This window comes from Corvus hawaiiensis, chromosome 16 (genome assembly GCF_020740725.1).
Source record: "Corvus hawaiiensis isolate bCorHaw1 chromosome 16, bCorHaw1.pri.cur, whole genome shotgun sequence".
NCBI classification, from domain to species: Eukaryota; Metazoa; Chordata; class Aves; order Passeriformes; family Corvidae; genus Corvus; species Corvus hawaiiensis.
Genome location: NC_063228.1, coordinates 2,175,748 through 2,188,739, shown reverse-complemented (window position 1 = coordinate 2,188,739; position 12,992 = coordinate 2,175,748). Strand labels below are relative to the sequence as shown.

Sequence of the window (12,992 nt, the reverse complement as noted above, 5' to 3'; positions counted from 1 at the left end):
TTGATTGTTGATAAGTAACCTCCATTATCAAGGATTTGCTTAAGTGAAAGAAGCACACAACTGGCACACGACCTGATCACTGCTTCCAATTTAACCCTCTGCTCCGTGTGTTACAGGACATGCAGTAAGGCCTGTGAACTTACATTATCAGAAATGTTTCTTAAGAAAAACATGAAAGTATTTGTCACAGATCATACTACAAGCAGAAACTTGATTTCTGACAAGTAGAAAAAAAATTTCTCTACCTTCTTAGGGTCCATGTTGAATTTCTTCCTTCCCATGGCTATTTGCTTATTTCTTTGTGTAGTTTTGCTACATATGGAGACAAAGAAGAAACGAGCACTTACCAGCTGCTCTTTTACAAAAACAACAACTTCTGGATGAGCTTTTAATTTGTATTTTGGCTACTTTGAATGTTCCATTACAAAACCAAGACATCCACTTTTTATAACGGAGAAAATTATGATACTATTTTCAAATCCCTTAAGCGACTGCAGCTTCAGAGACCCATATCCTTATCAACTGGACAGTAAAATATTACACACTATCCAACATATTCTCTAGCCAAACAAATGACACACCTGCATGGGATAAAGTCAGGCTTTAGAGACTTTATAACAGACTAAATAAAGGTGGATCCATTGTTTGTTTAGCATGGGAAAGGTATTTTCACTTGCTGTTCCTGGAAGACCAAGGTCTTAACTGAATCATGTTCATATGTTGGCATTACTTACCTTTCTTCTACACTAGTCAGATTATCAATTTCAGTCATAACCTCAGCAATTTCAAATTTTAATCTCTGTCAAAAGAAGGAAGGACAATACATTAACCTACACTAGAACTCCTTTTGAAATCATCTATCATATAATAATATGATAATTAGGTTCTATTTTCTAATATTTGTTATTTACCAGAAGAAAAGTGAACAATCTTAGGGCTTCCTTAGATATTTAAAGATTTTACCACAACTGAATGACTGTTAAACACATGAACCTGCACTCCCAGTGAGTGCTTGGGTCAGAGCACGAAGACCAAGCTTCCATTATCAATTAAGATTTCTTTATCCACATTTCTCACTCGCTCCTATCCTGGATGCAAACCTGCTGTTTAATGAGCTTTTGATTATACAAATCAAATGTGGACATCTGCACATATTGCATTACAAAAAATTCAGAAGTTAATATTTTTAAAAGCACACCTATGATGCATAAATCCTGTTCATAATTAGGAGTATTTAGCTTAAGTCATTTATATGCTTTTAAAACCATTACCTGAAATTCATATCTAGGTCTGCAGCTTACTGTAACTTAATCTACTGAAGCAGTTTTCTAAGGATCTTTCCAGTAAATCAATTACCTCAATATCATCAATCAGTTCTTTTTTCCTACGACGAATATTTAGAAGCTCTTCTCTTTCTTCCATGGAGAGGTCATCAGGCACTGGAACAGAGCAAAACGTACAATTCTTTAGCATTTGCAAACATACCTCATCATCACAGAAAACTTAATAAACTGATTAGGAAAAATAAGCTTACATGAAATATCAGGACATTTCTTTTACATCATTTTCAGGAAAAAGAAACCAAACAAATCAAAACAACACAAATGAAACCTAAATCTAATCTATTTGTAATCTGCTTTATAAAAATCCTAAGTAAGGTAATTGAATGAATGACTATGAACAGAATCTATCTTTCAAAAGAAAGACAATGAAAGGAATCCTGTTATCACACAATGTGGCAAAATTTGGCTCTACAGCTTAATTGCTGAACTCAAGTCTGGTATAATTCCTATTATATCAGTAACATACTAAAGTTCTTCATGTAAATTAATTATGATTCAGAAGATATTACTGTCTTCCAGAGAAAAAAGCCAAAGAATAGCCAGTGATGTGTATCTTCGTGCTTGACCTCAGACATCACTTATCCCAGCAGTGCCCTTCATTTGGTTGCTTTGGAGAGGTGCAGGCAGGTCCAACCCAACAAATGCCTGCAACACCAAGTACCTCCCCTCAGTAGGATACACCAATACAGCAGCAGAATCAGTTATCTAACACAAACATGGGCTTGGCATAACATCATTTAGGTGAGTCTGTAGTATTTAAGTCAATTTTAGGTCTCTCCTTGGCCATGCTAAATCAAATATATGAGCCTGCTCATAAAAATCAGTTGCTACTGAGGATGCAAGCGTGTGTGTGTGTCACTCACCCTACCCTTACCCTGTCTCTCTGTCTGACAACCAGCAAACATCAAAGATTATTTGCACAAAACCTTTGCTTTTCTTGATGCTGCCCAGCAAGAAGCTTCTTTGGACAGCAATTATTTCTGCTCATTTGTACAGCACTAGACACCAACCACAAATATTCACCTCCTATGCGATGATCCTATAATAACAGTTCTAATGCTACCCACTTTCTTGGAAATAGCTCCTTAATTACAGAACAGCTTTTCCTTCCAGCTCAGTAAAATGGAACAACAAAAATAATTAATAAGAAATGTAAGAGCAACACACAACAAATGTAGTCATTTGGGATGGCCAAGGCCACTACTTTATGTCCTATACACATATAACAGACTGTAGCAAGAGGATTACAAAAAAAAAAAGTTCAGCTTGAGAGGAGAGTTTTAAACACACATTTGGAACAGAGCTTCTGTTCAAATCCTAATAATGAAATATATTGATTATTTCAACGTCCAGTGGTTAAGCTCCTTTCCTTTTAGGATCCTAATCATAACAAAATCCAAATGGCGACAGACCTTGTTAGACATGAAGTAATTACGGTAAATTATTTCATTTAACTACTCCAGATACAAACGTGATTAAATTACTTTCAGTATAGGAAATGACAGTCTTCTGTTGAACAAATACCAGACTTCAATATGTTTACCTGCTTTTATTCTCTTCATCTTGTCAGAAAGACACCCACTCCTAAAAATTTCTTGCATGCGATAGTGGTAGGAGTCTTTTCACATCAAACCTTATAAATACACGTGCCTACACCACACCTTTGCCTTACATGTTTACTCTGAGATCCTAAACCAAGGAGAATTAATGACTATACACACACTGTGTACATACACCACAAATATTCCAACTAGTTAAGTGACAACTGACAAGAAAAAAATAAATATAGCTACCCAGTGCTGATTATAAAAAAGGCAAACCATATATAATCACTCTCTTAGCTAGGAAGCACATTCTGATAGCCTTAAAGCATTTCTGCAGTACTGTAGATGAAATTACACTGCAGTTTTACAGTAGCAGTATCAGTATGAGATGCTAAGTTTTTAACTCTTTGCTGCAGCAAGATGTTTTGGTAAATCTCACCTTTGCTGGCAACTGGAAATACTAATCAAACAGAAAATCATCTCTAAGCATTAAATATTCAGAATTCATAGACGGTGTTGCTTTTTCTTCAAGCTGAGTTACAAAACCTCTGGATTAGCTGCTACCACAAGCCCTTCCCAAATCTGCACGCCAGTGAGCGGTACTGCAGCTTCTTCTCACTCTACCACGCAGTGAAGGCTCCTTGGGACACGTTTGGAATATCTGGAACAAGTGAAATTGCTTTCTTGGAATCAACATGAATTGTAACAGTTTTCTATGCATGAGCAACCCACAAAAAAGAGAAATCAAACACCTCAGTGTTTTCCTACAGCACCCAAATACTGTCTGCTGTGTTTTCCTCTCCTCTGATCACAGCCACAGTAGAGACAAGCCTCACAGTATAATTAATGATGCTGCTAGACAGAAAGGAAAAAAGCTAAATGGAGTCAGAGTATGTTTTGCATTAGGCAATAGCATCAAGTATTTATCTGCCAGATACAAGACAAGCAGTCTGCTGGAAAACAAGATTCTGTACTTGGAGAGCACTTAGATAGAACTGGACATTAATGCAACATCTTTAAATAACAGTATTTAAATACCAGAGCCAAAATATTTCAGTATCTTTTGAGAAGAATAGAAGAGTCAGGATATAACTGAGTGGGAGCTACAGCACTGCTCAACCTCTAGAAACTCTTGGTATAGACAGTATTTTCCTTCCCCTCACACTACCAGCACGAGAAGGGATGATTGACTCTCCAGGATCACTCCCAAGAGCACTGTCCTGTAGTCACATGAACTGGCCTCTGTGGGATACTGAAGATGTCTGCCTTATTATCATCCTTCTACTGGTTGTCCATCACTGCCTCCCTTCTCCACTGCTGCTGTTTATGCTGTAGAAAACTTATCAGGGGGAAAATGAATGCACCAAAAGAAAGCTTCTGAAGAGCCCTCATGTGGTATTACAGCCTGGAAGGTGTCTGCTCCAGGAGGCCGCGTGACTTTATGTCTGCTGTCCCTGCTGTTTTAACTCTGTGTCTTAAAACAAAGGCTAGCAGTATTTCTGTATTTCAATTAAGGCTTTTGAAATATTAACATAGGAGGGCAACACACAATGGTGCATTAAAACATCTTTACAGTCCTAAGCAAACACTGCAGGTACATGGTAAGAGATGATCTGCCTGGCAAGGCCCCTCCCAAGGCCACCCTTTTGCCTCCAGCAGCAAGAGCACTTCTTTTTCAACCTTGTGTTCCCATAATTCTCCACACAGAACAACTCATGGAGCACATATCATGTATTTGTTCTGTAAAACAAATTTTCTAGCTGTCCTCTCTGAGTCACTTCTGAGGTTTTTTGTCTTTCACCAATCTAAACACAAAGTAGATAGGATGGGGGGAGTTAGCATGAACATTTAAATACTAAAAAAGAACAAAAGCATTTCAGTACTGTGAACAAGCTACAGCTGCAGCATGCTTTCATGCTATCTTCTAACCTTTAAATAAAGACAGTTCTAATGTTCTAATGTAAGTCATTTCTGTGAAAACCTTTTCACTTACAGGGAGAGCATTTCTTTTTTCTAGAACTTCAGAGCTTCAGGTACTACTAAATAGAAAGTCAATATACTACTGATACTTTATTTATGAGGAACAAAGTTGTTGAAAATACAAATTATATTCTTGGCCAAACAGAAAGAAACAAACACATAACACCATATATGTTGCAATACTACTCCTCCTACCAACAGGAAAAAATAAAAAAATATTTAATATATTCCAACTTGGACTATAGAGTTCAAGTCCTGTAACTGAACTAAATGTACTTAAATTAATATCCTGTAAACCAACATTTATTGGAACACACTTTTAATACAGTTCTGTTTACTATACCATGTTAGGGAAAACAAATGAACTGCACCTCACCACAGAAATCAGTGTACTGTGCATCAGTTGTGATGCCACTTGGTTAAACAACTGTCCACTATGGACAGCCCAAGTACAATATCCGAAGAGGAGCATTATCCCACAACTCTCCATATGAAGCATTTTTGAGCTATCAAATACCAAAAAATCCAAAAACTTCTAGAGACTGAGAAAGAACTGCAACGGATTAGCTTGCAAAGAAAGTTCCCATAGGTTAGTGAAATAGGAGCAAATCCCATAATAGGAAACAGAAATCTAGTGCTTTCCAAGTCCATAACTATGATACCTTCATCTTTTTCAATAGCAAAATGTAAATCTCTTCCAGCTCTCCAATGGCATCATAAGAAGCAAAACTCCTGTGTTTAACTTCACTTATTAGCCTTCCGATTGCCAGTCACCAGCCAAAGGCTAAAGCTATCTCACTTGACCCCTTCCCCTGACTTCAGAGTTCATCTCTCAAGAGGACACAGTAAATACCCACAACCAGCAGAAAGCAAACATCTTAACAATATCTAACACAGACAAAACACTAATTCTGTAACCCCACTTACAAAGCAGTAAGACACCTTGACTCTCATTGCTCAGCTAAGTTCTTGGTTTCATAAACATTTTCCTTCTTCTGTGTCAGTCTCAAATTAGTGGTCTTCAGTATTTGCATTCCAAGCAAAGAACAATTAGATGGAATTTAATTTTGGTACAGTTGAAACATCTTGCAAGTGTAAAGATATTTACACAATGCAAGACTTAAAACTAAACAAACCTTTCTCAGCCATACACAAAATGGGTAGACATGTTTCTTCTGGCCTTTAAAATAATATACATTCACCCCTGAGAACAAATCTGATTGTCTCAGGACATTTGCCTCAACGGATATTCTCAGGCTGTTCTCTCTTCCTTTCCCCCACATGCTTCCTTTTTTAAAAACTTGATTACAGGAACATTTTCCAGCTTTCAGACAAGATGTATAAACAGTGCTCCAACTACTTGTGGCTATTAAAAATTCCATACAAGTTTTCGTAGGAGGACATCCTTCTGAATAGATTCACTTCATAGTGCAGAAACAAACTATCTACATTAAATTCAATCAGCAAAACCAGCTGGATTTAGCTGCTTCCTTACTACCTTACTATGTGAATCTGCTTTTTAGTCACTCCTGAGTGTGTTCCAGCATAGGAGCAATGACACTTGCATTAAGAGGGGAAATAATCCTGTACACAATATCCTTTCACACATACACACAAAAAAAAAAAAAAAAATCACCAGTTGGTGGTATGAGGAATCTAGGACAGAATCCATGGCTTGCAGAGTTATTTTGAGTTTTCAATCACAAGGGATTCTGTGGCCAGAAATCACATTAGTGGCCAAACCCAAAAGAGAACCTCCAACGCACATCCATCACTCCCATTGTTTAGCTGCTGGAAATCACACCATTACAAGACGTTCCTGAAAACATTTTTTTTCTATAGGATAAGGACATACTTTGCAGGAAAGTTACAGTTAAGATATTATCATTTTGTGCTTCTAATAATAGGAGGGGGGGAAACCCCCAAGATATTAATGCCATTACCACATAAAAATACATTTTCAGGAATTTAGAGGAAATAGTTTCCCTCTGACCTGCTACACCTTCATGATTTTTTTCCTTTTATTTCCACTGCAAAGCAGGTTTATTATATCAGCAATACACATTTGTGTAGGGTTTGGGTTTTTTTTAAACAGACAAAAGCATAAAAAATTGGAAATATGAAATACATTTTTTATTCTTTATAGAAAAGGTCCAGCAGGGTGACTGCAGCATCAAGCGTGAAATCATCTCTTGTAAAAAAACAAACAGTATTTCTTATAATCCATAAGGATTACTTCAAATAAGGCAAGATTATGTTTTTGTTCCAGTCAGAAATAGTCTGTTACATAATTTGTTAATGCGTTAGCATCTCTAGTCAAGCAGAAAGTAGGCAGTTGCAAAATCGTGCAAAATCAGGGTCCAGATAACACTGATTTGGAGGGAAGGAAAATTTTACCTGCCTCCCAAAAACCATCTGATTTCAGATGTCACAGCTGCCATGCCCTGCCATGGTACCTGCAAATGTTTCTGTCTGTAGAGTACAAAAGGAAGAGGAGTCAGCAGCAGATGTGTCTTTACAAACTGTGTGTGCAGGGAGCACCAACAGCTGTGCAGGGCAGCAGGGAGTATAAAGGCTTCCCCGAGCTCTTGCATGAGCTGCTAATCCTGCCTGGGAGCGATGAGCTGCCCTTCTTAACGGCACCAAAGCACAAAGAGGTGCTTTACAGCAACCTCAGATCTTCACCTTCCTACACAGATATACACGCACAAACTGGAGAGGAACCTCCCTGCGTTTCAGCTCCTAACCAGGCCTCTGACACAGATACTGCCATTAGATACCAGGGTGTGTTTAAGTTAATGTGTATTTCTTCTTTACTGTCCATGCTCTTATTTTCATGAGCAGGCAACACTGAAGGTCTCATTTACATTATATTTACCTGCTTTAATTCAACAGTGTGTCTTATTTCAATGTTTTTATGTATTTCCATTAGGAAACCAAGTGTTTTGCAACAATTATATAAATGAGCCACTTTCAATCAAATAACGGAGCATCATTGGGGAGAAAGAAGAAAGGTGTGAGGAAGATTTCACAGGTAATGAGCTGGTACCTGCTCCTGTATGGTCCTGCACTGCTTTGCCACTTGATGCCTGGACCCTGTTTTTTCTGGGTTTGTTTTTTTTTTCCCCAGTTTAGCAGGAAAAATGCAGCAAGGGACCACAGAATTGCCCAAGACAACAAAACAGGCACAGCAGAAACCCCTGGCAGCAGAAACGTACAGGAGACGGCAACCCCCTTGAGGTTAGCCAGCCCTAAAACCAGCTTAGCTCAGGCCCAAAACCCCACCCTTACAGACTGTATTCTCAAAATACTAAAAGTAGTTCAACCTGATATTAATAATAGATAAGCATGGATTTCCTTTCAGAAGCATTTTTCTTTTGAAGTCACCCTACTCTTGCTTCAAGATCAGAAGATGCTTCTAGGCCAACTTTTCTTTCTAAAATATGTAAATACAAATTACTGAATATGAAAAGAAAGCTGAGTTTAACTTAACATTCTAAGTCTCTTACCCAAATACATTAATACTTGCATTAATAATACAAAGTGTTAAAATATGCATATCCATGCATATTTGAGAAGTGCAGAAAAATTTTATGCCAGCTAATGTGAAAATTTAAAAGGGAGATGTTTGCCACACTGTAGTGGTATGTGTTTCAGAGAGGGCTATGAACAGATTAGCACAGATACAGGAAATACTATCCAGTATAACAAGTGCCTTCATCAGCATCAGTTACCAATTACTATTCAGGAATTCTGGTGAATCACCATTCTGATTTCAGTGTTACAGCTACACACTGTCACATCTTAACATCACAGTCTTCTTCCAACATGGAAAACAGTAACATCGAAGTAATGTTGGACTAATGCAATGCTGTCCAGTGCCAAGCACTGTAAGCAAAAAATGCACAGTCTTGTATTGTCCTGCTGGCTTGGGGATAGTGGGGCATTTACATTGCCTTAAATTTTTCTTACTCTGCTTTCAGCTTTTAAAGAAAACTATTGCATCTGATTTCTTTTCTGCACAGCAAATAATGAGGAAGGGTGATCAGAATCAGCTTTGTGTAGTAATACCACCACTATAAATACAGATATCACTCTTCCAAAAGAAAGTGGCCTCAAGCCTTTTCTTTACACTGCATCAAACCAACAAAATACCATTAAACAGAAACAAATTATTTTTTTCCCCTCCTCATTATGTATGCTGCAAGGCTCTCACAGATAAATAATTTTGGGAAAGCTCAGTAATAATTTTCTCTGTGGAGCACTTGTACGTGCAAAACTGGAGAAACAAATGGGGAATTTATGTAGTGCCATAGCTGACATCAAACAAATTTTTTCTGATGTTTCCACTTGAAAGCCTTTGCTTAGAGTACATTATATTATAGTATGCATGAACACAAATTTAGTCTTTACACAGTTGAAGTCTGCAAATTCTGAATTTCTTTTGTACACTTTCACGGCAAGATTCAGGTCACAAAAATTTTTAGCACTCCCTGAGCAAAAGAATGATCCTGCAATAACACCAGGGGAGACCACGGGTAACAGCTGATAGCACACTATGTATCCACTTGCAATGCAGAACAACAGCCACTTTTCAAGTGGGAGTCTTGGGAAGGAAATCAGGGCTCCCCCTCAACACTATCTAGGAGGTGAAAGGAACAGATCACCATGCCAACTATGCACAGCATAGCTAAGTGGCACATTAGAGATATCATGTCTTTAACTGAAACCCTTCATTCACAACAGAGCAAAGAAAGGGCAGCAAAAGAGCAGTGGATTTTGCTTGCCTGCAGCAAAAAGAGAAAATTCTGAAATGAAAATGTGTAGATGCAATAGCTTTCCACAAGTAAGATCTTTTAAGCCACACAATAGAAGCAGGATGTACCTTCTAACTTGGGGCATTTATGATTGTGCCCAATATAACTGTAGCGTATTACTAGACAGAATTATACAAAGAACTGGATGGTCAAGGACTGGATGGTCCCATGAGTATGACAGCACAGTTTGCTTCTGATTGAGCCAAGTATACAGGCAACACTGACAGGAATTAAAAGACACCATAGCTTTAAACAACTCTTCAGATGACCAGCACAGGAGAGTGACCTGCTCAGACTGCTGATGGAAAACAGGTGGAACAAGTGGGAGCCCATACAAACTGAGAAGATGGATTGCCTGAAGTACTGCAGCCACTGCTCAGGATTCAGTTCTGTGTCCACTTCAGCAGGGATGACTCTCAGCAACTCTGTAGAGTGTGAGACAAAGCTTAAACTACTGACAGGGGAGCAAATACCTCTCTTGTCAACTTCTTTTCCCTGGCAGTCAGGATAAGACTCTTTCTCCCAACCATTCCAAGGATGGTTTGTGGATGAAAAGGAAAGCAGGGACACTCCATCTCCCACTGGTACACAACTTCCAGCAGTCCCTGTGAACAACTGGACTAACCACACATGTCCTGCTGCCAATCTAGATTTTTTTCAGCTCCAGGATCAGCTCCAAGATTCAGCTTCAGACCAAGGATGGGACAACTCCTTCTGAAAGCAGAGATCATTTCATCACACCTTGCATGAGGAAGAGGAAAACAAAAACACTGATTCCTTCAGGTTTTGAAATGGTATGAGAAGGAAAAAAAGAGTAAAACTGCAGCAACGTGTTTCAGCTTTACCCTCACAGAAGGGCTGTGTCTCCTCAGTCACCCCGAGTTACTGGCAAGAGGAAATGGTTGGCTGGCAGGCACCTACATTTTTTCCTAGGATAGACCTTGGAAAATAGACTTGAAAAGCAAACACACCAGAGTAGTAGCAGACATTCCTGTCAGATCCATTTCGAGTAGCAGCGCGGAAAACTGACAGGAATGTCGCTGAGCAGCTGCAGGGGGGTCCTGGAGCCCAGACCGTGTGGTCAGCGGCCAGCAATACCCCCAAATCCTGCTCAATATTCAGGCACAGCTCATCAGACCTACCGTGTTCCCAGCAAAACAGTTGGGGCTCAGACAGGCTTTCCATCACAAATTTCCAGTAACATCTACTCTTGGCAATAAGGGATCTGCTCACAGCACTGCGCTCATTAGTGAGGAGCATTAGCTGTTACTTAGGATTGCCGGCTGTTTCTAAAGCACACAATCCAATTTTCAGAAAAAGCAAGGCAAAGTTCATTTTTCCCCTTCCCCCATCCCTGCCTGACACAGCTCTGGAGTTAGATTTCAGAACAGTATTTATTGCAAAAGCTTTCTATTTATTCATTTTCCAAGATCAGTTGCACACTGAAGGAGGTGGAGCAACTGCCGGACTTGAAAGCAATCTTCCTTCCCTGAGGAATGTCTCCAAACGCAGCTACAGAGTGCCACACAGGACTGCTCATCTATCAAGTAACTGCTCGAGCAGCATTCACATCCACCCAAAACAAGACAGACTGCAGGATGCACAACTCTGTGCACAACGTGAAGTCTGATGTTGTGTAAGCCTTTGAAATTCCTGCAGTCTCCTCCAAAAAAAGTAACCCCGGTACCTGCTATGGAAACCACTGAGCTGCAGTACTTGGAGAGAGATGCACTGCACCTAATACAGTATATTGCTTCTTGGATATCTTAGGCTTGAATTACTCCAGCTTCTTACTATAACATCAACAGGCACATTGGTCCCATTGCCTGAAGTCTGAGAGGGCATGAAGAGAGTCAGGAATTTACTCATAGATTTACTGGTGAAGGAATAGCAAAGCTTAGCTTAAGACTGCGAAGCATTTTCAGATTCCTCAGAAAAGAGTATACTCAGCTTTTGTGAATTGTTGGCTGCCATCACACCATGAAACAATTAGCTTGACAGGTCACTAATTCAGATATAAAAGAGCTTTTTATCTGGCCCACTGCTAACAAGGCTGTTGGATGGATCCACTTACCGTAGGGTCCCACCCCTGGACTCTCAATTCTTTGCTTGGCAAAAGACCATCAGCAGTCATACCAAATCTGCCTCACCATACTTCCAAAACAGAGCACATTCAACATCTACTGAAATTCTTCTAAGTACAGACATAACTTATATGTTACAAAAAGAAAGATCTTTCATACTCCAGGCAGAGTTCCTGGCATTCTGATCAAAAACTCATTTGAATAAATACATTCTTCCTATTTAAACTTTCACCAACTGTTTCAACTAAATCTGCTGAAATATTACATTGCCCTTTCTAAGCTGTTTTCTCTGCCCCTTACTGGCAAAATCACTGCATTCCTTAAAGAGATCAGTGAAAAATAATCTGAACACATAATCTTTTGTACTTTATTTTCAAATAACTCAGTCATTTTTCTCAGCTAAGTACTTAACAAGAAAAAAATCATATCCATACAAAAGATCAAAGATTAAGCAATTTAGTTTTATTACTCCCAATGTCTTTGAGATTCAGCATTTTCCCTCAAAATGTAAGCAACTAACTGGGATTCAACCCTCAATCTCATTTTTAAGTCCACCTATTAATACACATTCTTTCTTAGATTTCCATTTCATCCTATCAGGCTCAAATAGGAAACATTTTTGTTGACTGGAAAACAATCGAGTAGGATTATATGTTTTAGTTCTGCTACCCCTCAACATGGCACAAAAGGTAACAATAAAACCATACCAGTCCCATTGACAGTGTGGTCAGATGTAGCCTCTGCTAAGCACCTTTCCAAAGAGGCAGGGCCTTCAGAGCAGTGCTCTACCTGGCACAAGCTTTCATTATACAAACTTTGTGTAAGTTTAATGGATAATTCACTACATTTGTGAAAAAATCTGACTCATATTAACATACTTGCAATTATCCTAAATTTGCCTTAGGGCAACCAGAAATACCAAGCTATAACTTCTGTTAAGCAGTCTGTAGCAACAGTGTCTGCAGCTCTACGAACACAGCTCACATATTGAACAGTGGGAAAACTTACTCGTGCAGTTCAGAAATTCTTCTGTGTATCACAGACATGAACAATGCAGCAGCAAGTACAAAACACCTGCAGAATACCATTCACAGGTAAACTCTTCATTGTTTTAAGGATTTCTTGAACACCTAGAGAAGTGGTTGGTAATAAAAGCAGTGGCACTTTAAGCCTAGACCTTTGTCCCCAATAATCCTGACATACATCTACACAGGCAGCAGTCTA

At 38.9% G+C, this 12,992-nt stretch overlaps 1 protein-coding gene across 3 annotated transcripts in view; it reads right to left on the bottom strand.

The window, feature by feature from the left end:
* The window catches only part of CYTH3 (cytohesin 3), a 48,874-nt gene that overhangs the window by 22,523 nt on the left and 13,359 nt on the right, over positions 1–12,992 (bottom strand). Inside the window, exons 1-4 of one of the 3 annotated variants that reach the window (XM_048320481.1) lie at positions 3,327–3,347; positions 1,357–1,439; positions 735–799; positions 246–312 (exon numbers count right to left, since the gene is read on the bottom strand). In XM_048320481.1, coding sequence (XP_048176438.1) covers positions 246–312; positions 735–799; positions 1,357–1,422 — 198 coding nt within the window. In that variant the 5' untranslated portion in view covers positions 1,423–1,439; positions 3,327–3,347. Of the gene's footprint in view, positions 1–245; positions 313–734; positions 800–1,356; positions 1,474–3,326; positions 3,348–12,992 lie in introns of those variants that run through there. The other 2 variants (XM_048320479.1, XM_048320478.1) reach the window with 2 other exon arrangements.